General features: G+C 50.0%; 4 protein-coding genes across 8 annotated transcripts in view; 3 read left to right on the top strand and 1 right to left on the bottom strand.

Moving 5' to 3' along the window:
- ESPL1 (extra spindle pole bodies like 1, separase) overlaps positions 1 to 3,152 on the top strand; it is a 48,996-nt gene extending 45,844 nt beyond the window's left edge. For all 5 annotated transcript variants that reach the window (XM_056798122.1, XM_056798125.1, XM_056798123.1 and 2 more), the window contains exons 28-31: positions 2,074 to 2,189; positions 2,300 to 2,383; positions 2,480 to 2,644; positions 2,828 to 3,152. In XM_056798122.1, coding sequence (XP_056654100.1) covers positions 2,074 to 2,189; positions 2,300 to 2,383; positions 2,480 to 2,644; positions 2,828 to 3,029 — 567 coding nt within the window. In that variant the 3' untranslated portion in view covers positions 3,030 to 3,152. The remainder of the gene's footprint in view (positions 1 to 2,073; positions 2,190 to 2,299; positions 2,384 to 2,479; positions 2,645 to 2,827) is intronic.
- Positions 3,153 to 3,663: 511 nt separating this feature from the next.
- PFDN5 (prefoldin subunit 5) lies at positions 3,664 to 11,651 on the top strand. The gene is made up of 6 exons (XM_056798134.1): positions 3,664 to 3,810; positions 3,894 to 3,996; positions 4,378 to 4,409; positions 4,866 to 4,940; positions 5,011 to 5,116; positions 11,502 to 11,651. The coding sequence occupies exons 1-6, from the start codon at positions 3,739 to 3,741 to the stop codon at positions 11,579 to 11,581; spliced, it is 468 nt and encodes a 155-aa protein (XP_056654112.1). The 5' UTR covers positions 3,664 to 3,738; the 3' UTR covers positions 11,582 to 11,651.
- A 127-nt stretch (positions 11,652 to 11,778) lies between these two features.
- MYG1 (MYG1 exonuclease) lies at positions 11,779 to 15,143 on the top strand. Its single transcript, XM_056798133.1, has 7 exons — positions 11,779 to 12,134; positions 12,250 to 12,362; positions 12,470 to 12,629; positions 13,848 to 14,000; positions 14,094 to 14,216; positions 14,397 to 14,578; positions 14,931 to 15,143. Exons 1-7 carry the CDS (start codon positions 11,916 to 11,918, stop codon positions 15,121 to 15,123), a joined length of 1,143 nt encoding a protein of 380 aa, XP_056654111.1. The 5' UTR covers positions 11,779 to 11,915; the 3' UTR covers positions 15,124 to 15,143.
- A 50-nt stretch (positions 15,144 to 15,193) lies between these two features.
- On the bottom strand, positions 15,194 to 22,973 carry AAAS (aladin WD repeat nucleoporin). The gene is made up of 16 exons (XM_056798127.1): positions 22,351 to 22,973; positions 18,589 to 18,716; positions 18,258 to 18,313; positions 17,855 to 17,946; positions 17,734 to 17,780; positions 17,543 to 17,641; positions 17,264 to 17,407; positions 16,779 to 16,899; positions 16,534 to 16,658; positions 16,388 to 16,448; positions 16,204 to 16,294; positions 16,008 to 16,101; positions 15,862 to 15,929; positions 15,690 to 15,771; positions 15,519 to 15,603; positions 15,194 to 15,428 (listed from the first exon to the last, which is right to left on the bottom strand). The coding sequence occupies exons 1-16, from the start codon at positions 22,471 to 22,473 to the stop codon at positions 15,216 to 15,218; spliced, it is 1,629 nt and encodes a 542-aa protein (XP_056654105.1). The 5' UTR covers positions 22,474 to 22,973; the 3' UTR covers positions 15,194 to 15,215.
- Positions 22,974 to 24,131: the final 1,158 nt, after the last annotated feature.

Raw genomic sequence — 24,131 nt, 5'->3', positions numbered from 1 at the left:
GTTCCTCCATTTCTCTTCCCTGGGTCTATAGAAGACTCTTCCTTCTGCCTGAATGCCAGAAGGAAATGTACTTCTGCCCTAATCTTTACCTTCCTAGATCACAGCAGTTCTTAGTGCAGCAATTGGATCACCTTGTTGTCTGAGCATTTGTACCTTTTTTTTCAAACACCGTAGCTTAATAGTATCCTACAACATCGAGAGTTGGAGTAGCTTCTGACCCAGAAGGCTCTCATCACAGTGGCACTGTTTAGAAGGTTCCAGGGAATTGTTTAGACCAAACATCTGCAGGTAGTTCATAAATTAAGCATTTGGTGATTTCCGTGCTTTAAAGCAGTATCTCCAGTTTCCAGAATCACATGGCTAACATTCTGTCTCACAAATCAGAATTCTATGAACCACCTACATACCAGGTGATTATGCCTCGATTAGCCATGCAGCTGTCAATTAGAATTCCTCACTTTTTTTTAACCCTTACCTTCCATATTGGTTTCAAGACAGAATTGAGTGGTAAGGGCTAGGCAATGGAGGTTGACTTGACTTGCCCAGGGTCACACAGCTAAAATGTGTCTAAGGCTAGATTGGAACCCAGACCTCCTATCTCTAGGCTTGGTTCTGTCCACCAAGCCTCCAGCTACCTCTTAGGATGTGTCCCTTTTACTGAAAATCTACTGTTGCCTTAAGAGCTTTTTGCTGAGCTTACGACCTCCTGTGTCATGTCTATTCTATATGGATCCTCTCAGGTCAGGATTTGGGACAGCTTCATCCCACAGACTGTTGCCCTGGTGCTTCCATCCCCTGCACTCTTGTTGGGGAGACTTAAACCCAAGTGACCAGCTCTAGACTTCCCAGCTTCCCTAGCAATCCTGTAATCGTCAGTGGTTGTTGCTGTTGACCTTCTCTGTCAGATTTGGCCCTGCTTCAAGGCAAAAAGCCCTTGACAACCAGTCATCTCGAGTGCCCTTTAGTGCTCAGGGCTGGCCATCCTAGTGACAGAACCTTGACTCCTAGGCTGGGGCCCCTGTCAGGTGTGCTTACTTCAGGAGCACTCCATATCTATTTATTAATGTTGTTTGCCCTTTTCTTTGTTTAAGTCAAATATAAATCATAAAGGTTCCATCTCTTCTCTGTAAGCTTCCTCAATCTCTAGTGCTTTGCATTAGTTTGTGATGATATTTAGCTATGCTCAGTTTTCTACCCAGAATGCTCCCTTCTACTCCCAAAGAATCATTATTTCTTGGTTCTCATAGGAGTGTGAGGAGCAACCTGGGCTCACTGTGTTTCATTGAGCCAAGATTAACTTTAAAATGTGCCAGTTCGTGTTCTAGGAAGTTTCTCCAGCTGGAGAGTCCCAGGTTCCACCTCCATTCAAAGTCTCTACTTCAGGGACTTCCACCCTGGTTTCACAGCCAGCCTGTGCTCTGTCAACCCTGTCTGTTCAACATTTCCCCCAGTCCCCCAAAAAGATGCTCTTCGAGAAGGCAGACTTCATTTCTGGGCCTGCCTTCCTTGGCTGCCCTGGTTGTCACCAGTAGTCAGGGCTTTCTCAGTGTGAGGCCATTGTCCAGTTACCTAAACACATCCCGGTGCTGGAACCGTGTGATGGGGCAGATGTGGGCTGGCAGGGAAGAGCCTTTGTACCATGCCAGCTTGGGGAGTATTCAGAATCCTGAGCCAGCCTGAATGGCTCTGGGCAAGGTTCCCCTGACTGCGTCTGCATGCCTTGAGCAGCTCTCGAACCTCAGGAGATTCTCCACCGCCTGATTGCTCCTACTTTGTTGCTGGCTCTCCTCTGCCCTTAGACCCCTGGTTCATGCCCTACATTTCTCTCCCAGCTTCATCATTTTGGCAGTACTCCTATGAATCTCTTCTCTGTGCTTCCACCCAGGGCAACTTTGATTTGAAATTTGCTCCAGACTGTTCCTTTTCTCCCCCTGACTGACCCTCTGCTGTCCCCCACTGTCCCCCAGCCCCTCTGCAGCCCCATTCAGAACCTTTCTCCAATTAGGACTTGAGTGCTGGGCTAACAGGGTGGTGGCAGGCCCCAACCTCTGCACATTTATCCTTTCGCTGCAGACCCAGGCTTCATCAGTGCTCAACAGGGGGGTGAATCCACAAAGTACCTTCTATGTCTTGAACCCTCAGAACAATCTGGGAAACACGGAGGAGCGATTCCGAGCCCGCTTCTGCAGGTGGGTTGTGGGAGCAGGCTGTGGGAACTGGGCGCTCCCCTCACTCACTTATTTGGTGCCACCTTTCCTGGGCTTGGCCCTGGCACCTCCTTACATTTTGTTCTCCACAGTGAGGCTGGCTGGAAGGGGCTGGTCGGGGAGGCCCCAAGCCAGGAACAGCTCCAGGCAGCCCTGACCGAGCATGATCTGTACATGTGAGTATTTGAGGGACATGAGTGGCCCGGAAAGGGGGACTGGCACAGTGGGGCACTGCAGAGAGGGCACTCAGGCTCATCCTGCACCCTCATCAGTTATGCAGGCCATGGGGCTGGCGCCTCCTTCCTGGACGGTCAAGCAATCCAGCGGCTCAACTGCCGAGCAGTGGCCCTGCTGTTTGGATGTAGTAGCGCTGCCCTGGCTGTGCATGGGCGCTTGGAAGGGGCTGGCATCGTCCTCAAATATGTCATTGCAGGCTGGTGAGTGCCCTCTCCCCGTGTCTATCCCATGATCTCACTGGCTTCCTCCCCCCCCAAATTCTAGGCCCTCTGAGCTGGGATCCCCTTGCCTTCCTCCTAGGGGCCACCCTTGCCCCCTCCCATCCTGTCCCCAGACGGTCTGGCAATGGGGGGACTTCTCAGCATCTCCCTTTGTTCCCCCAGCCCTCTCTTCCTGGGGAACCTGTGGGATGTGACAGACAGAGAAATAGACCGCTACACCGAAGCGCTGCTGCAGGGCTGGCTGGGGGCAGGCCCCGGTGCCCCCCTCCTCCCCTACGTCATCCAGGCCCGGCAGGCCCCCAGACTCAAGTACCTTATTGGAGCTGCCCCGGTGGCCTACGGCTTGCCTGTGTCCCTCCAGTGACCTCTCCAGACCTGGTTTCTCCCAGTTTCATCGTGTCTGCCCCCCACCCCCTATTTAAATGACGTTTCCCGTGTCCGTGTGTAGGTTTTATGTCACTTTAATAAAGTTCTCGTTTGACCTTTACTGCCGCCTGGTTTCTCTGAAGGGGTCGCTGAAGCCCCTTCCCCTCGCACGGGCTGGCCCCTGTTCAGCCTTCGCTGCGGGCCTAGGGGTCCTGCTTTCAGGGCGAGGCTTAATGGGGGGGGGGGGGGCCTGACCGAGGGAAATCCCCGCCCGGACAATCGCAGCCTTTCCCTCCAGGGCTGGATTAGGCGGCGCGGAGGGCTGGGCTAGCACTCCCCGGAGAGGAAGGCCCTTCTCTATCATTGCTGACCTGCCAGTGGAGAGGCTTGGCGGGGCCGGCGGGCTCTCCCCACCACGGAGCAACACTGCCCTCTATCCCTCCAGGCGGCGCGGGTCCTGCCGAGGCAGAGCCGAACCCCATGCCCTGGCGCCGCACCGAAGCGCGGTATTTCCAGTCCGTGGCTGGATACCTGGTAGCTACCTGAGCCCGCCTCCCAGGCCCCCAGTAGCGGTGGGGACCATAGAGAGGGTCCGCGAGAAGGGCGGCCCTCCGCGCCATAGAGACGAGGCGGTCGGTCGGCTAGAGCGCCCCCCGCGCTCGGCCCGCCACGCCACGCCCCGCCCCGCCCCAGCCCAACCTCCCAACATGGCGCAGTCGGTGAACATCACGGAGCTGTCGCTGCCGCAGCTGGAGCTGCTCAAGAACCAGCTGGACCAGGTGCGGCTGGACCTGGGGCGCCCGGGGTTCCAGGCTCCCGCCGGGCTCTCCCTCATTCTTGCTTCCTTCTCTCCCCGCCGCAGGAGGTGGAGTTTCTGTCCTCGTCCATCGCGCAGCTCAAGGTGGTTCAGACCAAGTATGTGGAGGCCAAGGAGTGTCTGAACGTGCTGAACAAGAGCAATGAGGGTATGGGAGAGGGGACGGGGGGAGGGGGCCGGAGCCGCTGGGGCTTGGGAGGAGAGCGGAGAAGACGTCCGCAGAAGAGGGATGGGCCGGACCGGGCCGGGAGAGAAGGCCGCCTCGGACGCGGGCAGCGGCTCCTTACCTCAGCGCCGTTAACCTGTCGCCCTGAATTGGAGAGGCGGGATTCCGAACCCAGTCTCCCCTCCCCCCCCCCCATCCGAACGCCTTCCGTTTCTTCCCTTTGCTGGTTGGAAGGCAGCGTGCACAGAGGCGCACCCCACCCCCCGCTGCCACTCCAGGGGGACCGGCCCGGAAAAAGTCCCGGGTGGGGCTCCTTTAGTACCCTGCCTGCCTTCCCCAGGTGTCTGTGTGTTACCTTCACAGGGAAAGACTTACTCGTCCCATTGACCAGTTCTGTATCCTTCCCATCTAGAAGGAGGTCTGGGGGAGAGCACTACTTCCTCTTAAGTCCTTAAGCTTCGCTTTATACCGGGCTGGCTCTCACCCCTTAGAGCTCAGGCTAGCACCCAGGTAAGAGTGGGCGGGCATTCAGGTGTCCCAGGGGCGGAAGAAGCCACCCTGGGACTGCCCAGCCCCTTGTGGCAGCAGCCTCCAGCATGCGGTCGGGCCACGGGTATAAGGGAAGGCAGAGGTGCCTGTTAGACGCTTGGGGAGGCCTCGCCTCTCAGGTCCGGAGCCCCGAATGGCTTTTGGCGATCTTCAGGTGAAGGGCCCTTTGACATTTGTCTTCCTCAGTCCCCTTCGCCCTGTGCCAAGTTCACAACTCTAGCATCGAGACCCCTGGTTTCCCTTCATGTGTTTAATGGCGTTTGAGCAGGGAGCTAGCCCTTTCCTTAATCCTCACCCATCAGATGTATGTTCCTGGGAAGCTACATGATGTGGAGCATGTTCTGATTGACGTAGGAACCGGCTACTATGTGGAGAAGGTGAGATGGGGAGAGGTCGGGAGAGGGGGCTCCCCGCCTCAGCAATCCATAACTTCCTCTCCTGTCACAGTCGGCAGATGATGCTAAAGACTTCTTCAAGAGGAAGATTGACTTCCTCACTAAGCAGATGGAGAAAATCCAGCCAGCTCTTCAGGAGAAGCACGCCATGAAGCAGGGTGAGACTAGGGGTTTGGGGCTGCCTTTGCCTTTCCCTGGGTGGGCAGTTACCACATATCGAGTGTCCGGGCCTCTCTCCAGACTGCCTGCTTTGTCCAGAGGTCCGAGCTTAGCGGGATAAAAGCATGGAGCGGATGCCCTAAGACCTGTGACTTCCTCCATGTGGGTGTCGATTGTGGGGCAGATTACACCCCAGCCACACACAAGTGGTTCTTGTCTTTGTTGTCTACCTTCTCTGTAGGTGATCTGCCCAGGGGGCTGCAAGCATCCCCCTGACTCTTTAATATTCCCGCAGTGCCAAAGTTGCGGTCTGTCCGTCTGTTAGGGAACTTCTTGCTCTAAAGACATCATTGCTCACCTACCACCTCCTGCTTTTGCCTACCCAAGCTCCTTGTCGCTGCACTTTGGATCTTTGGATCGGGATTCTTTTGAGATCTTAACATTCTGTGATTCCTACACTTAGCATCAGCTGCAAATGGTTGCAGATAAAAAGAAGGGCTTTTGTAGCAGAAAGGGATTATGGAGCATGCTGTTTAGCTTCCCCAGTGCAATCAACCCAGTTTTAACTTCCTCCATAATTCAAGATCCAGCTCATTGGCAGTCTACAACTCAATGGGCTCTCTCTGACTTCGTGTCAGAATTTGGGCAATATTCATTCCTCATCCACTTGTTTTTTTCCCGAGACAATTGCAAGGCTTATCTCTTTGGAGTGCCTTTTCTTCTTTCTATATTCTGGGGTTCAGTGCCTTCCACACAATGTCTTCTGTGAATAGGAAGCTCAAGGGAATCTCTCTGCCCCTGGCTGACCTTTGGTGAGCATGTCTCTTACGCCTCCCTGGATGCCACCATTCAGAGGATTCTTTATAATAAAGTTATGTCCATGGCTCCATCTGTCTTAGAATCTTGTATGACCTTAGTATAGGCATTGAGACATCTTATAGGAACAGAACCTTTAAAGCTACCATAGCAAATGCATTTTGGAAAATGTTTTGTTTATGCTTTTTTACTTTGCTGTCATTTTCCACTCTCTTGTGAAGTATTAAAACTTCGGAAGAAGAAGCCATCTCACTTTGACCTCATCTGATGGTATGTTTTTTTCCTGTATCTGTAATCTCCTACCTCTTTACCGAAAGAAAAGAATTATCTTTCAGCATTAGTTCTCTAGAGTCAAGACTGGTCCGTCTTTGCATTAAAAATGTTTTTCTTCCTTTACATTAACATGTTCATTGTATGTGTTACCTTGGTTCTGTTTTACTTTATATCATTTCATAGAAGTCTTTCTAAGTTTCTCTGAATTCTGGATAGTCATTTTTTCTTGTGGTAGAATTAATTCCATTAATAATAATAGCTAACATTTACATAGTGTCTACCATGTATATGCCAGGTACTGTGCTACGGTCTTTATAATTATTGTCTTCTTTGATCCTTACAAAAACCCTGGGAGGTATTTGCTTTTGTTATCCTCATTTTATATATGAGGAAACTGAGGCAGAGGTGAGTAAGTGACTTGCCCAGGGTCACATAACCAGGAATTGTCTGATGCTGGAAATGAACTTGTGTCTTCCTCACTGTAGACCCAGTACTTTATCCACTGGGCCACCTAGATTACAGTCACATATTATGGTTGTTCAGCTGTTTCCTATTCATTTGTACTTATTTTATTTATAATCATTTTTGCTTCAGATAGGTACTTGCAATTGAGAAAAATCAACAGCAAAATCTTATCTTCTTTTATATCTTTATGTCTATGTAACTAAAGATTTGGGTTTACTGTAAAAAAAATAGAAATAAAAAAGTAGATAGTTGCTTTTTGGACACCTTTTTTGTTATATTATTTGTGATCTTTTCTATTCTTTTGGAACTTCATGCTCTTGAAATATCTTGAAAATTGATCAGTTAATGTTTTTAAGATTGTGTCACTGTCTGAAAAGATTTATTCTGTATGTATTTGGCCATATCTAGCCACTTCCTCTTGACTTTATTGCTAAGTCTTTACTGAGGTAGTGGAGTCCAAACACATTGTTTCTCATATCATTAAGTATGAAAATAGATCATGTTGTATGCGGCCAGGGCTGATCCATTTCATGTTTATTTTCTTTTAGTTTCATTCCTAAGTGCTTCAGATCTCACTAATGAAGTATTTACATTTTTTTATCTTTCTACATCATCATCATTTCTGAACCTACCTCTTTTCTCCCTACTGAGCTAACCCTTCTAACAAGGAATTTTATAAAAAGAAGAGAAAAAAAGTTTGATTTCTACAAAAAAAGCAGTACATCTGACAATATTTGCAATATTCTACTCCCATAGTCTCTTAATCTCAGCAGAGAAGGGGCTGGGTTGTGCTTTAGCTCAACTTTTCTCCAAGATTAAGCTTTTTTATCATTATAAATCACACAGTGAGATCTTAAAACAAGATGCCTAGAGGCTTGCTTCATTTCTACTGTTTTGTTGTTTTTTCTTATGAGGGGGCAAGGTTCCATTGCCTTCTGTGTATGCAACTTTTAAAAACTGAACTTAAACTCTAAGCTTTTATAACTCTTAACTCCCATATCTCAATTCTTTGCTTGCTGAGGTGGTTGCAAGGCTTCTCTGGCCTTTTCATTGTGGAGACTATATTAAATTGGTTAAACTTCTCTAAGAAAATGGTGTTAATTGAAATATTGTCTTTACATGGATCCATTTCCCATTTTCAGAATCAATAGCTTGTTCAAATAGGTCTGTTTAGAACTGCCGTAATTGTATTCCTAGGTAGGTGTGCCACGGGGTTCTCCCTCGCATCTTTTCCTTTTTTCTCTATGTATCATTTTAATGATCTCTTTAGCTCCCATAGATTTAGTGCATCTTTGTGCAGATCAAACCACATATCCAGCCTTCAGCACTTTTCTGAGCCTTATTTCTGTACCTCCAATTGTCTAGCCAAGTCAGACAGGCATCTCAAACTCAACATGTCCAAAATTGGAACTCATCATTATCTTTTTTCTTAAACCTACCCCATGCCTAACTTTTCTATTTCTCTCTAAGACATTACAGTGTCATTAGTGATATCAGTTTATAACCTACAAATCATTTTCTACAGCACATAATAAGCTCTTAATAAAAATGATTGTTGGCTGGTTAATCCTTGACTCTTCATTTTTACTCTTCCCTTTAAAGCTGATCAGTTGCCAAATCTATCTTTCATAGCCATCCCTTTCTGATGCAATAAACTCCCTTACTTCAGGACTTCATTCACTTTCACCGAAGAGTCTTCTTTCTTTTCTGCCTCAAGTGTTTTTTTAAAAATTCAGTTTAATTTTATTTTCAGTCCAAATTCTTTCTCATATTCCTCTACCTTCCTGACCTCTTGAGAAGGCAAGGAAAATCATACCTATTACAAATATGTAGAGGCATGCAAACAAATTCCAGGCTCTGCCTTGTAAGGAAGGAAAGAAGGAAGCAGTCTGCAGTTTTGAGTCCATTAGTGTTCTGTCTGGAGATAGATAGCATGTTTCAGCATGAAGCCTTTGGAAATGTGGTTCAACCTTGTGTCATTTAGAGTTAATAAGTCTGTTTCACAAGTTGATTGTTGTTGCTAGTGTATAAATTGTTCTCCTTGTTCTGTTTCCTTATAGGTTAGTTCCTACAGATCTTCCCAGGTTTTCCTAAAACCATCCCTTTCACCATTTCTTATACCACAATAGTATGCCATCACATTTATAACTCGTTCAGTCATTTCCCAACTGATGGGCATCCCCTTAATTTCCCATTCTTTGCCATCACAAAAAAAGCAGCTATCAATATGTTTATATTCTGGGCCCTTTTCCTTTTTCTTGGATCTCTTTGGAGTATAGACCTAGTAGCAATATCATTGGGTCCAAGGGTATGCACAGTTTAATCCTTTTTCCCTGCCTTATCTTTCCTCTCTAATCTAACCTCCACAAACTGTCAAACTGATATTCTTGAAATGTAGGTCTGAGGGGTACTTAGGTGGCATAGTTGGTAGAATACCAGGCCTGGAGTCAGGAGGGCCTAGGTTCAAATTTGGCCTCAGACATTTGCCTAGCCCTTGCCCTTCTATCTTAGAGTTCTTACTAAGACTGAAAGTCAGGGTTTAACAAAAATGTCACTCTGACCATATCACTACCCTGTTTAAGAAGCTTTAGTGGCTACTCAGACTCTTCTGATTGGCATTTAAAGCCCTTCACAAACCAGCTCTGGCCACTCTTTCCTGGCATTTTATATGTTTCTTATTTCCACTGTCTTAAATTCTAAGTAAACTGAATGACTTTCTTTTCCTTGTAAAAGAATTCTGTTTCTCATCTCTACAATTTTGCAAAGGCTGCTCTCCCTGACTAACTCCTCTAGGCCTTTCCCCTAGTTATTTTGTGTTTATTTTGCATATATCCCATATTTACTTGAGATCAAAAACTGGCTTTTTATTTGCCCTCCTGGCGCCTAGCAACAATGGTCCATAGGGACTCAATAAGTGCCTGGTGACCAATGGATTGATTGACAGCCATATTGGGTAGGGCAGAGGCATGGGTTATGTGTAATCATGTTCTCTCAAGCTACAGTGTTTCATTTTTGTAATGTTCAATCTCCTTAGCACTTGCAACTTCTTTATTCTTAGAAGTCAATATGAAGTGCTTACTGTGTGCCAGGCACTTGGCTAAGGGTAGGCATACAAAGAAAGACAAAAACATGTTCTTCCCTTCAAAGAGCTCCCATTCTACTGGGGGAAGGAACACGCCAAGATTTGTACGTGATCTGGGTGATCTCAGAGGGTGAGCACAAAAATGAATCAGTTTATGAAAGCTTTTATTACCTTTGCCCTGATTAGTTTGGAAGGCTGAAAGAGGTAGTGTGTATTTATAACAGACTTAAAAGAGAGATAACTTGCTATGGTTCCTTTCTCCAAAAATTAGGTTCTTATTTAATAAACATAAAATTCTTTTCCAGTGCAAAGATCAGTGATTTTTATTTTTAGAAAAAAAATTATCAATTTAAACATCAATAAACAATTTTCATACACACAGTAAAAGCAAAGAGTTCTACATAAAATAACTAATCTCCATGTTGTGCCATGTGCTTTTTTCAAAGAAAGTGGTAAATCCTATGCATTACTTTAAAAACTGCCCTGCTTGTTGTTCCCCTCAACTTCCTTCTCTTCTGTACTTAAAAAAAAATGTTAGTGGCTCTCCTTCTTTGGACAGCACTGTCACTTCTCATCTAACCCCAATTGAAAGAAAAGTAGGTTAAAACACTTGGTAAGAATAGTGGTCAGGCAGAAAGAATCCATAGAAGGGTCTGTGTCCGCACCTTGTGTCTCTGCAGACAGGGCTGGTCATCACAGTGATACAAGTTCACTTCTTCAAAGTTGTTTGTCCTGTTTGGACTCACTTCACTGTCTTCATATATGTCATGTTCTCCTTGCCTGCTCTTTACTTTGGTGAACAATCCTACCTATAGCACCCCTTTTTCATCCTCAGTACTGCTTGAAGATGTTCAGATTCTCAAGAGACATTTCTTTCTTCTTCCCCACAGAATTTATCACATCATAGAATTCCCCATTAAAGTTATTCTTGTTTGTATTTCTGGCCTTTTCAAATATTCCATGATCTCTCCGTTTTACTAAAACTTCCAGGTCTTGTATAGTCTTGCCTATACTCTGTTCTACCAGTATTTTTTCTTTGATGCAGGAGTTTTGCATTTTGACGATCATGATCTTGAGGCTCCTTTCTGAAGGCGATTATTAGATTCTTTGGCTTTTGGTTGGGTGGTTGGCCCTGCTTGGTCTTCCTGGCTTCACCAGAGTTCAGGGCAGTTAGGGCCCTGTGGACTTCTGAGGTTCAGAGTTGTGACTTCTCAGGCTGGACCTCAGTCGTCCTCCTCCCTTGCAAACTGGGTCCTCTGGCTGCCAGCTCCTTTCCTGCTTCTTCTAGCTGTCCCTGGTCTGGGGTGTGGAGTTAAAATATGCCTCTTCAAGCTGTGCCTTTCCTTGATAGCCTCCTCTACTTGGGGCTTTATTCACTCATCCACATGGGTCGTGGACTTCTTCATGGCCCACAAGGATTGTCTTCTCCCCACCCCGCAGCTCTGAATTAATCTTTCCCATCTTGGGCAGGCCCTGCCGGCCCGACTCCTAACCCCGCAGTTTCGGCTCTGAGTGCAGGGTGAGCCAGTCACCCTGGCTCCCTCTCCGGAGCCCTTTGTGCCTTTGCCTTTACTGGTTGCTCCCAGAGATCCCCCGGCCTGATCTCGGCCTCCAGGCCCATCTCTCTTGCCCCATGTCTCCATGGCCCTGGGACTCGAAATACAAAGGGTCGACGGGGGTTTGGGACAGATGGTGGGAGGACGGGATAGGCCAGGCCTGGCCCCTAACCCTGTGCCTATCTCCCGCAGCTATCATGGAGATGATGAGCCAGAAGATTCAGCAACTCACGGCGCTGGGGGCGTCCCAGGCGGCGGCAGCCAAAGCCTGAGGGGGGGGCGGGGGATGGGGCCGAGGGGCGTGTACGGAATCTCGCAATAAATACGCCCGCCGGGACCAGTCCCGGGCCTCTTGTCTCTTTTTCTCTCCGCGCGGAACCCGGGGGGGCGGGTCCAAGGGAGGTTAGGCTCCGCCCCTAAAGAGGCGCCAGGCGGGAAAGGAGCTGTCAAGTCCAGGAAGTGACGCTGGGCGGCCGGCGGTCTGCGGTGGGGAAGGGGTGGGCCCGTTTGCCTGCGCTCTGTAGAACGTCGCTGGATGCTGCTGCGGGGCGGAAGTGGCGCGTGCTCTTCCGGCAGTACTCGGGGCCTCCGCCCCCCGGGTTCCGTATGGGTCACCTCTTCCTCCGCAGCCTCCTTTTTCTGGCGCTTCCGTCCACACCGCTGCGGTCCTCTCGACGGCTGGGCCTCCAACCCGCCCCATCCCCCAAAAGGCCTCGCGCCGAGTCCATGGCGCCAGCCCGTCCCCGTATTGGGACCCATAATGGCACTTTCCACTGCGACGAGGCGCTGGCGTGCGCGCTGCTGAGGCTGCTGCCCGAGTACCGGGTACCGGGGGCGGGGTGGGACTCCTCTCCCTCCCTGCGTGGACGTGGGGCGGTCGCGAGGCGGCAGGGAGCACGCGCCGCTTCACGGCCACGCCCCCTCCTCCCTGTCTTCCCAGGAGGCCGAGATTCTGCGCACCCGAGACCCGGCGCTGCTGGCCACCTGCGACGTGGTGGTGGACGTGGGTGGCGAGTACGACCCGCAGAGACACCGCTATGACCATCACCAGAGGTGCGGGCCCGGCCCCCGACCCCCATCACCAGGCCCTTACTTCAGTGGCCCCCTGCCGGGCGCCACTGTCCTGCTGGCCCCCCTTAGCCCGGCCTTGCCTTCCCCAGGTCTTTCCGAGAGTCCATGAGTTCCCTGCGTCCCGGGAAGCCATGGCAGACGAAGCTGAGCAGCGCGGGACTGGTGTACCTGCACTTCGGCCAGAGGCTCCTGGCCCAGCTGCTGGGCACCACCATCGATGACCGTTCCGTGGAGACCGTCTATGACAAGGTGTGGAGCCCCAGCCCGGACCCTCCATGAGCCTGTATGGACAGCGGGCTCAGCTTGCCTCAGTGGCCTCATCTGTAGAATGGGGGCAGAATGGTGTGGCCTTCCAGGGCTGACTGGAGGATCTATTCTCTGAAACTCCAGACTTAGTGCAGTTTAAGCCATCTATAATACACATAAATGGCACCAGCATCACCATCACCATCATTGTACCTAATCCCTTCCATTCTGGGGGTAGGTACAGGAATAGCTTTGGACCTGGGGACCCCTGGGAAAAAAAATCAGGATGGTCAGCTCCCATCCAGATGTGACCCTTCCAGCCATCCTTCCCCCTCCCTTACAAGGACACATTTCAGCTACTCATCCTGGGGACATATAAAATGGAAATTATATTTCACTGTGTGAGCCTGGGCAAGTCGCTTAACCCCGCCCCCATGCCTAGCCTTTACTACCCTTCTGCCTTCCTTAGAATCAATAGATTCTAAGGTAGAAAGTAAAGGTTTAAAGAAAAAAGGCATTCCCAGCCCCAATTGGGATGAGCCCATCCTACTGCCTGCTTTTGTACAACCCTGAGCTAGGGAAGGTCTTTGCATTTTTATTTATTTTGTTTGGGGGGGGGGGGGATTTTGTTTACTGAATTTAGAATATTTTTCCATGGTTACAAAAATCATGTTCTTTCCCTCCACTCCCCCAATCCCCTTCCATAGTTGACCAGCAATTCCACTGGGTTTTTGATCTGGTCTTTGTATTTTTAAATGAAGTTGTTGGGGATTGAGAAACCCTTCTTTGCTGGGGCGGTACAGGAGTACAGGGCCTTCTTCCACACCAGGCACCTCTGGCGAGGGAGGTGCTTTCCTTATCTCCAAGGGGGACATGAGGGATTCACAGCACCTACCTGCCTTATGGTGGCTTGGAAAGATTGCTTTGGCCAAACTTCAGTATCCCATGGGTTCTCTTGTTTATGATGAGAAAGAAAAATCTGTGGGGGACAGAAGGCCCCACGTGGGAGCAGTCAGGCTGGGGTCGTCAGAGGCCCTGTTCTGCGCTTTCCATTCCATCTGAGGGCCGGGAGCCCCAGAGAGATGGGGGCTGTGGCCAGCCTTCCAGCTAACCGGTATAGTAGTCTCAGCTCCCCTGGGGGCCTCGAGCTCCCTCTCATCAAGCAAGGATACAAAGGTTGTATCCTCAGTGACAGCCCCAAACCTCTACCCTTTCCTACAGATGTATGAATATTTTGTGGAGGAAGTAGATGCCATAGACAATGGGATCCCTCAGTGGGAAGGAGGAAAGCCTCGCTATGCACTGACCACCACCCTGAGCGCCCGGGTGGCGCGGCTGAACCCCGCCTGGAACCAGCCAAATCAGGACACGGAGGTAGGACAGGTGGAGGGAGGAGAGAGGAGAGCTCTGCCCCTTCCACTTCCAGCAGAGCCTGCAGCCAAATGCTGACTCTGCTTCCGTTTCCAGGCTGGCTTTTACCGGGCTATGGATCTAGTACGTGAGGAGTTCCTCCAGAGGCTGGAGTTCTATAAACAAAGCTGGCTTCCTGCCCGGGCGCTTGTGGAAGAGGCCCTGGCCACTCGATTCCAGGTAGGGAAGGAAAGTGTTTCCTAAGCACCTACTGTATACCAGGTGCTGTGCTGAGGCCCACAGAGCTCTGGGAACCTGGCTTTGCTCTCTTCACTTGGACAACTCCTTTAAACCTAGCTTGGATTAGAGACAAGAGGATGAGGCCTGAGCCTACCCCTAACCCCCACTTTCTTCCCCAAGGTGGATTCAAGTGGAGAGATTATAGAGCTGTCTCAAGGTGGCTGTCCCTGGAAGGACCATTTGTTTGATCTGGAGTCCGGGCTGACGCCTGTAGTGCCTATTGCCTTCGTGCTCTACCCTGACCAGAACGGGCAGTGGCGGGTCCAGTGTGTGCCGAAAGAGCTTCACTCCTTTGAGAGCAGGTGAGGCCCCGCACCGCCCGTCCTGCCCCAATCCACCCTGTCCCTCCACTGGCCCAGAGCCTCTCCTAGCTTAGCAGCTAGTTTCCAGTTAAAAAATATTTCCCTTCTATCTACACACTCACCAAAGGGGAAACAAAGCAAGACCAAGTCCGTAACTCCTGTGTAGTCAGACCTAAAGAATTCCCAGGCCATCCATGCCCAAAACCCAGTGCGGCTTCCTGTACCCCTGGGTCTGCGCCTGCTCCCACAGGCTCCTTCCTCCACACCCAGACCCTAACCTGGCCAGCCGGGCCCCACGTTCTGCCCCTCACCACAACCTTCCATCCTTCTCCCTCACTGTCTCTGCTCGCAGGCTGCCCCTGCCTGAGCAATGGCAGGGTCTCCGAGATGAGGCCCTGGACCAGATTAGTGGCATCCCTGGCTGCATCTTCGTCCATGCCAACGGCTTCATCGGCGGGCACCGCACCAGAGAAGGTGCCCTGAGTATGGCCCGGGCTACCCTGACCCAGCACCAAACCCCTCTGCCTCGTAACGCATCGCAATAAAATTCTGTGCAGGTGCCTGAGCTCTGGCCTCTTCTTCCTGGCCCCCATGTCGTTAACAAGACCAGAAACAAAGGGGATGAAGAGAAAGTTTATTAATGGCTACTGGGGGACTGGCCCCAGGAGGTTCCTGGACAGGGGTCCCAGGAGCTGGAAATTGGGGTGTTCTCAGTAAACAGAGGCATGTAGGCAGTGCCCCCTCCCCCAGCAGGAGGCTCCTGGGTCCGGCCCAGCATGGGGCTAAATCGGGGGAACTGGGCATTGACGAAATACAGAGGAATGTGGGCGATCCGGCCTGTGGACCAGCACTGTAGAGATGCAAAAAGGAGGCTGAGTACAAGCTGAGCCTACCGTGGCCCCCCCCTTTCGCCCTTCCTCAAACAGCCCCCCCCCCTTACCACAGTGAGGAGGGCACCCTTGTTGAAGGATGGGTGGAAGGTGATCAGTTGGGCCCAGGCGCCAGGCTCTCCCTGCACCACGCCGCTAGGAGACAAGATGGGACAAGTGAGGGGCAGAAGGGCCAGGGGAGCCGCAGGGGCAGGGGCCGGGGCAGGACGGGGGACACTGACCAGGGAAGCAGCTCAAACACTGGGCTGTTGCGGGTCCGGAACAGGAGGATGATGGGCTTGCCATGCCGGACGTGGGGGTTTCCTGTAGGGGGACGTGAGGCTGTGTTGGAAATCAGGGGGTCGGGCCATGGGGCGCCCATGGGCAGAGCTGGCACTGCCACCCCCCAGGTACCTTTCATGAGCACAGCCAGCCGCTCTCCACTGGGATCCCAGACCATGGAGTGAGCTTCTCCCCCCAGCCTAGAGGACACAGAGTGGGTGAAGGGGAGGCCGAGGCATCCTTCCCCCCCTTCCCCTCCCCCGGGGGGCCCCACTTACCTTTCCTCCCCGCTGGGAGTCTGAATCACCGTCTCAGACAGGTCTGCCACAATGGTAGCAGTCTTGGCCCCTCCGACCTGCCCCTTTCCATCCCCTGGGGAAGGGCTCATGGTGAGAGGTGGCTCCAGCTCCCCACCGCGTGCCCAGCCTTACCCCCCCCCCAGACTCCCCCTAGACTCCCCCCAGCCCCTCTCACTGCTCTGCTCTGGGAAGGTCAGGGAGTAGATGAGCGGCTCCCCCAGGACCGTGAACAGCAGGCGGTTCCCATCTGGGCTCCAGCAGCCAGTCTGGGACAGGGAGAAGAGGCCTGGTGACTCATGGGACAGACCCTGGGGGGGGCTCCAGCCCACCCGCTCCCCCAATCCTGGGACCCCCTGTACCTGGCAGCGCCCCGACAGAGTGGGCCACCGCTCGCAAGTCCACATCTGTGCCTCCCAGACCCTATGCAGAGAGCACCGGAGTGTCACGACCCCCAGCCTGGATTCGGGCTCCCCCCCACCCCCCCTCACCGCCCAGCCCCCCTCACCGGAACACGGCCGAAGGCGTGGTGGCTAGGACTTTGCTGCCATCGGGCGACCAGAGCAGGAAGGTGACGCCGCCCCCCCGGAACCAGGGGAGGGGCACGCACGTCTCCGTGGAGATGTCCCACACCTGGAAGCGCAGGGAAGGGGCCGCACACTCGCCATCTCCCTCCTTGGGCCTTTAAAGCCCCCCAAGCCTGTCCACACCTGCCCCTCCCAGAGGGCCAATAAATGGGCAGGCCTGGCTCACCAGAACGGCGGCGTCCACCGGGGAGGCCGACAGCAGGCGTCCTCCGTCGGGGGCCCAGGCCAGGCTGGTGACGGGGCTGTGTCCCGGGTGAGAGAGCACCTGGGCGCAGCCGGAGGAGGGCCTGCGAGGGTCAGGAGGGACAGGCTGTGGGGTGGGGGACAAGGAGGGGATCTCCCCAAACTGGAGGCGGCTGTGGCTGGGGGCGCCTGACCAGAGGCCCCACGGGCAATGGCGAGGGCAGCCCGGGCCGGGGGCCTCAGGGTTGGGGGTCGGGAGGACTGTCTGGGCTGCACTGTTGGCCTCTGTGGTGAGGGAGGGCAGTCAGGGATGACAGCGACACCCAAACTCCCCTTTCTGAGGAGAGAAGGGGGTCCCTGAGGGGGAAAAGCCCTGGACCCCGGCGGAGCCAGAGGTGGGGGGCTCACACTCTTGGCGCCCCCCGGCCCCTTTCTGCTTGGACCTCCAGAGCGGGCACGGCCTCGTACCGGGTGGACAGGGAGTTGGGATCCAGGGTCCAGATGAGGATACAGCTCTGGCAGGCCACGGCCAGCACCGAGGCGCTGAGGGGTTTCCACGCCAGGGCGGCCACGTTGCGCTGGAGCCGATGCTTCAGGGAGGGGACGATGGTGCTATGGGAAGAGGACAAACGGGTGAGACTGGAGGAAGGGCGACAGGGCCGGAGGCCGAGGAGGAGGGCCGGGTCCGAGCGGAGGGAACGGGCCTCAGGAAGAGAGGCTGGGCCCGGCCAGGGGGCCTCTACGTACCTGTTGGCATTGTACACGCGGATGGAGTCGTCCAGCAGCACCACAGCAAACTTATTGGTGTGGGGGTGCCAGGCAAAGGCCCGCAGGTTGCAGGTGGCCCTGGAGGGGAGAAGGAGGGAGTGGGCACCAGCACCCACACAGCGGGGGGGGGGGGGGGGAGCAGGCCGCGGCCCCTCGGGGCATCCCCTCACCAGTTCGTGACTTGGGCAAACTCGGAGATGAGGTCCTCGCTCCGGAGCTGTGGGCACAGAAGGACAGGATGGGAGCCCGCTGGGCCCAGGACCCCCCATCCCCCCTGTGGCGCACACTCACCGACAGATGAGGAAACAGAGAGCCGTGGAGGGAAGCGCCCCAGCGGCACGACGCCAGGGCCCAGCTTGACAGCGTCTTCACCCACTGGAACACTGTGGGGAGGGCACAGCTTTCACCCAACCGCCTCCTGGCACTCAAAGGGGGGGGGGGCGCAGGAGAGAGCAAGGAGGCAGGGGAAAGGGCCAATGAGGGGAATGGAGCTGGGCCTGGGGGTCGGAGGTCCTGGGTTCCAGGGTGGCCTCCGATGTGTCCTGGCTGTGGGACCCTGGACCATCCCTGAACCCCCACTTCCCAGCCGGCCTTCTGCTGGAAGCGCACACAGTGCCAACTCTAAAGGGGCCCTTTAAGGTTGGGGCAGCAGAGGAGGTCAGTGGGAAGCTCCAGGGGGAAGGGAAAGGCTCACCTTCCTCCTCAGAGCTGGCCACCTCAGTCAGCACGCCTGAAAGCCCCATCTCGCGCCTGTGGGGAATGGATGAGGCTGAATCTGGGGCTCCCCTCAGCCCCTGCTGCCCTGCACCCACTTTTGGAGCAACAAAACTGGGCCCTTTGCTCCAAAGCAGGCTGGGGCGGCCCCAGAACAAAGGAACAGAGCCCGAGGATGGGCTGATGGAGGAGGGAGCGTTTGTGGGAGCCCCAGCGGTCACGTTCAGAGCAGATCATCGGCTCTGCTGCCCCCATTTTACACGTGGGGACGTGAAGGCCCAGGACGCCAGGGGCCCCTCCTCGGCCCTCACCAGGCATTGACGCATCTCTTCCAGATGCTCTCCCGGTGGAGGATGAAGGCTGCTGTGCTGCCGTGGTCCAGGCGCCCGGGGGTCTTCAGGGGGTCTTTTGACAGATGCAGAACAGGAAGGTTGATCCACTGCAGATGCAGGTTTCCAGAAAGGAAAAGGAATGAACTTCTCTCTTCCTAGCTCTCGGCTTTATCTGAACTGCCCAATTCCAAGATGATACCCTCCCTCCATCTGACACTGGGCACGCCAATGAAGTCAGATGGAAATAACTGGAGAAATATTGGCTGCTCATAGGAAGCGGACAGGACAAAAATGCCCACACGACCACATTAGCGGATGCAGTCAGTGCCATGACAAGCAACCCCAAACAATCCTTCGTAGAATGAGAGAGAAAAATCAAAACACTATTCATTTGCGGAAACAAAGGGTCACGAACATCAAGGAAATAAATGGGAAAAAAAAGTTAAAGAAGGTGTCCTAGCCCTACCAAACTTTAAACAATGCTACAAAACTACATCAAAACAACTTGGTACGAGGAATGAAAAAAGAAGGATGGTTTGGTGGCTCAGTGGATAGAGTGCCAGGCCTGGAATCAGGAAGATCCCTCTTCCTGAATTCAAATCCAGCCTTACATCGTGACTAGTTGTGTGACCCTGGACAAGTCACTTAATTCTGTATGCCTCAGTTTCTTCATCTGTAAAATGGATGGAGAAATGTCAAACCAGACCAGTAGCTTTGCTAAGAAAAAAATGGGATCACAAAGAGTCAGACAGGACTGGAAAATGACTGAATGACAAAAAAACAGGTTGATCGGTGCAACAGATTAGACACATGAACAGACTTAGAAGCCAATGACCACCTATTGTCTGAGAAACTCAGAGATCAAAGCTGTTGGGGCAAGGACTCGCTTTTGACAAAAATGATTGGGAAAACTGGAAAGTCGTCTTAGGCTCAGACTAACATCTCACAGCTTATACCAGGGTAAGCTCAAATGGATATATGATTTAAACATAAAGTGGAGCAGGAAAGAAATTAAATGTCAGATTTGTGGATAAGAGAGTAGTACGATGACTGAAAAAGAGACAGAAGTTCACAGGAGGTCAAATGGATATTTTTAATCATTTAAAATAAAACCAGTTTTTACACAAACAAAACCAATGTAGCTAAAATTAGAAAAGCAGGAGTGTAGGGAGCTTGCAGAAAGTTGCTCTGATAAAAGTCTCATTTGCAAAATATATAGAGAACTGAGTAAAATTTGCTAGAATACAATCCATTCCCCAATTGATAAATGACCAGAGCACATGAATAGGCAATTTCTGAGAAAGAAATTAAAGCTATCAATAGCCATATGGAAAAAAACAACACTGAATAATTGGAGAAATGAAAATTACAATAACTTTGAGGCACCACCTCAAATCCATCAGATTGCTTAAGATGACAATAAAGGAAAACAAATGTTGGAGGGGATGTGGGTAAACAAGTACATTAATGCATTGTGGTGGAGCTATAAAATGGTCCAACCATTCTGGAGAACATTTTGGACCTATGCTCAAAGGATTATAAAACTGCATACTCGTTGACCCAGCAATATGGATGAGGTCAAATAAAGATGATATGTATGTACAAATTTTTTTTAATTTTAATTTTTACCAATTTCATATAAAAACAAATTTCCATATAAGTTTTTCTAATGAAAAATTTTTGAAAATTGAAATATTTTGAAAATGAAGATATTTTGAAAAAATATTTGAAATTATTGAAATGATCTTCTTCCCTTTCCCCTCCCAGTGCTGGCATACAAAAATGTTTAAAGCAGTTCTTTTTGTAGTGGCAAATAATTGGAAATTGAGGAGATGCCCATTAATTAGCTGAGTAACAGCTGAACAAATTATTGGCTTGTGATGAAATGCTATTGTGCTTTAAGAAATGATGAAGGGGGAGCAGGTAGACAGCAAAGTAGATAGAGGCACTAGGCCTGGAGTCCAGAGGACTTGGGTTCAAATTTGAGCTCAAACAATTCCTAGACATGGGCAAGTTACTTAACTTCAACTGCCTAGCCCTTACTGCTCTTGTCTTAGAACTGATATTAAGGGGGTAAAAAAGAATTAATACTAAGACAGAAAATAAGGCTTTTTAAAAAAGTATGTAGGGGATGAATTCAGAAAAACCTGGGAATATCTATATTAATGGTTGAAAAAGTGAAATGAGTAGAAGCAGAACAACAATGTACCCAGTAATAGCAATATTGTAAACATAATCAACTTTGAAAGACAAAGTAATTCTGATCAAAGCAATGATTTAGCACAATTTCAGAGAACTCATGATAAAGCATGCTATCCACCTCCAAACAGAGGTGATGGATGCAGAGTGCAACCTGAAGTATACTTTTTAATTCCTTTTTAAAAGCTAATGTGAATGTGACTAATCTATAAATTTATTTTCACTGACTATTCATCTTTGCAAGAGATTTTGTTTTTCTTGCCTTCTCACTGAGTGGAAGAGTGGAAAGGGAAGGAATGTTGAACAACAAAGTCTCTGTGCTTTAAATTAATTAAATTACTATTTAAACATTTAAACATATTTCTCTGCAGCAGAGAAATGATGGACTCCAAGTAGAGAATGGGACAGACATTTTCAGACACAACCAAAGCATTTGTTTGTTTTGTCAAGATGACAATACATATTTCTTACAAGGTAGAGGCTCTATTAAGATAAAGGTGTTAATAGAGTGAGGATACAAAAAAAGAAATGAGTGCTCATAAATAACTATTAAAATACATAAAAGAACACAAAAAGTTCTGAAAGGGGCATGAATAAATTGGGGAATTTTGTTATTAGTTTTAAATTTCAGATAAAAAAAACAACTACATAACAGTTCATGATTTCATACACCATGGTCTTTTTTGTACTCCTTCATACCCATACAAAATGATCACATTTGTTGAATATTGCCAAGCTTATAATCATAAAGCTTTTTTTAAAAAGGCATTAGATTTCGAATTTTTTTAAAAGGCCAGGCTCTATAATTAAGGAACTGTATAAGCATGGGTGAAGTGATTTCATTGGACCTCAGTTTTTCTATCTTCAAATTTTCTCATTTTCAAATGGGGATAATAAAACCTTCTCTGTCTATCTCATGGCCACAGGAGTTTGGATGGATTAGAGATGTAGAAAGTACTTTGTTAAAGTATGTGTGGTACAGTGGGAAAGTTGCTAGATTTTGTATCCAGGCCTCATTTCCTTATCTATGAAATTCGAGAATAGGATGAGATCAGAGGTTCTGAACCGGGGGTCTGTGGTTTTTAAAAAAAATATCTTGATAACTAGTTCAATATAATTAGTTTATGTTGTATTCCTACGTATTTTATTTTACGCATTTAAGAACATGATTTTAAAGAATCCATGGACTTCACCATACTTTCACAAAGGAGTCCAAGGACCCAAAAAAAGATTAAGAAACCCTGGATTAAATAAACTTTTAGTAAGCGCCTAGCAGGTAGCCCTGAATCTGCAGTTCAGGTACCATCCAGAAACTGATTAGCTCCGCCCCTCTCCAGCCTAACCCGACCCAGCTCCCAGCGCTCGCCCTACTCACCCTTTACCCTAACCCCACCCGTTTCTGCCCCATCCTCCAATCCCGTTTCTTCCCTCTCATTACGTCCCTTCCCTGCCCCACCCTCACATTAGCCTCGCCCCTTCTCCCTCCCTCCACCCCGTCTAGTCCCGTTCTCTCCCATCCCCACAAGGTACCCAGTAAGTTACCTGACCCCGGAAGTCGGGGGGCGGGCTTTCATAACTGTCACCCGTCACTAATTCGTTGTTGTACTCGTAAAGCGTCACTTGGTCCCAGGGCGGTGACGGTGGGAACAACGATAGGGAGCACATCCTCGAAGGCGGCCCGGCTTGGAGCCAGCGGATTCCAGTTCCCTATAGTCCCTCGTGCGTTTGGGCTGAACGCGGACGGGCCTCCGCCTCACCAGCCTGACGGAAGTGGAGGGCCCCGCGCGCGGAACGGTGGAGGTGGGACTTCCGGCTGCTTCTCTCACTCCCGCTGAGGAATGCTACGTGAACACGTCAGCAGCGCGGGGCTGAGGGTCCCAAGAAGTGAGGACCCCTTTAGCGGCCCTCAGTTTCCCGGGCCCTCTCCCCAGTAAACGGAAAATACTCTGATTAGCGTGCACAAGAGAGCCTGTGGGGCCTAGGGGCTCAGAGACCTTCTTGGGACAGTGCTGCTTCTTGCCTTCCCAGAGTGACATGGGTTTGGGGAGAAAAGCAAGGGCTAACCTCGAAGGATAGCCCCCTTTCCCTTCTTCCATCGTTCAGTAGCGCCTCCCTCCTGTTGTGGTCGTGGACCCACAGTCTTCCTCTCCTTCCCAATTTCCTCTTACTCAGGGAGACTCCCTCAATACCGCCCATTTCGCTCCTCCGCCCCCTCCCCGTGACAGGCACACGAACAAGATCCTATTTTTGGTCCTTCCATCTTGCCACAAATGCGTCACCTCCATGTTCCCTCTTATCTGAGCATCTAGAGGCTCTCCACCTCTCCCTCTGTCTTCCCTTACCAAACTGTGACCTCCAGACCCTCCGACCTCCAACTTTTCCCAGTCCCCTCTCTCCTTTTCTCCCTAAAGACCTTGGTAAGGGTCCCAAAGAATCATTATTTGACCAAAAAAAAAAAACCCCAGAAAAACTGCAGAATTAGATTTCATTCAACAGCTCATTTCATATGCCAAGGTGAGCTCCAAATGGATATTTGAGTTACATATAAAATGTCATATAAGCAAATTTGAGGAGCAAGGAAGATATTACATTTTGTATCTACAGAGAAAGAAGATTTTGTCACCAAACAAAAGATAGAGAGGATTACAGAAATAAAGTGGACAACTGATTACATAAAATTAATAAGTGTTTGCTCAAACAACATGTAAGCATTTGAAATTAGAAAGTAATAGGTAACTGGGGCAAATCTTTGCAGTTATTTTCTCTGATACGGGTTTCATTCTGTGATATCTAAGTAAGTAATTTTATATTAAGAACAAGAACCATTCCCCAGTATAAAAGCTCTTCCCTTTTACTTCCTTTATCCAATCAGTTCACAAGCCTTGTCAATTCTGCTACTGTAATATTTCTCCAATCTGTTCCCTTTTCTTCACTTGAAGCCAGCACTCCAGTTCAGGATCTTGTCTGTGCTCATATAGACTATTGTAATATCATTTTAAAATTTTCTTCTTTAAACATATTTATTGATTTCTTTTCGCATCCCATGCAATTCAGCAAAAAATATTTCATAAGTTTTTTAAAAAGTGAAATTAAAATCAGGGTTTTGTGCCTACAGACTCTCACTTCTGAAAAGAAGCTAGAGGGGAGGTACCTTTTCATATCTCTTCTTTTGGGCCATATTCCTTAATCACTTTGGCAACATTAATTTTCAGTTGTTTGGGTGGTTATTCTTTCCATTTGCATTGCTATAGTCATTATGTATATTGTTTTCTTGGCTCTGTTTAATTCATTATGCATCCAATCAAATCCAAGCCTTTAATGCT

This window comes from Monodelphis domestica, chromosome 5 (assembly GCF_027887165.1).
Source record: "Monodelphis domestica isolate mMonDom1 chromosome 5, mMonDom1.pri, whole genome shotgun sequence".
Classification (NCBI taxonomy): domain Eukaryota; kingdom Metazoa; phylum Chordata; class Mammalia; order Didelphimorphia; family Didelphidae; genus Monodelphis; species Monodelphis domestica.
This window is presented reverse-complemented; position numbering and strand designations above follow the sequence as displayed.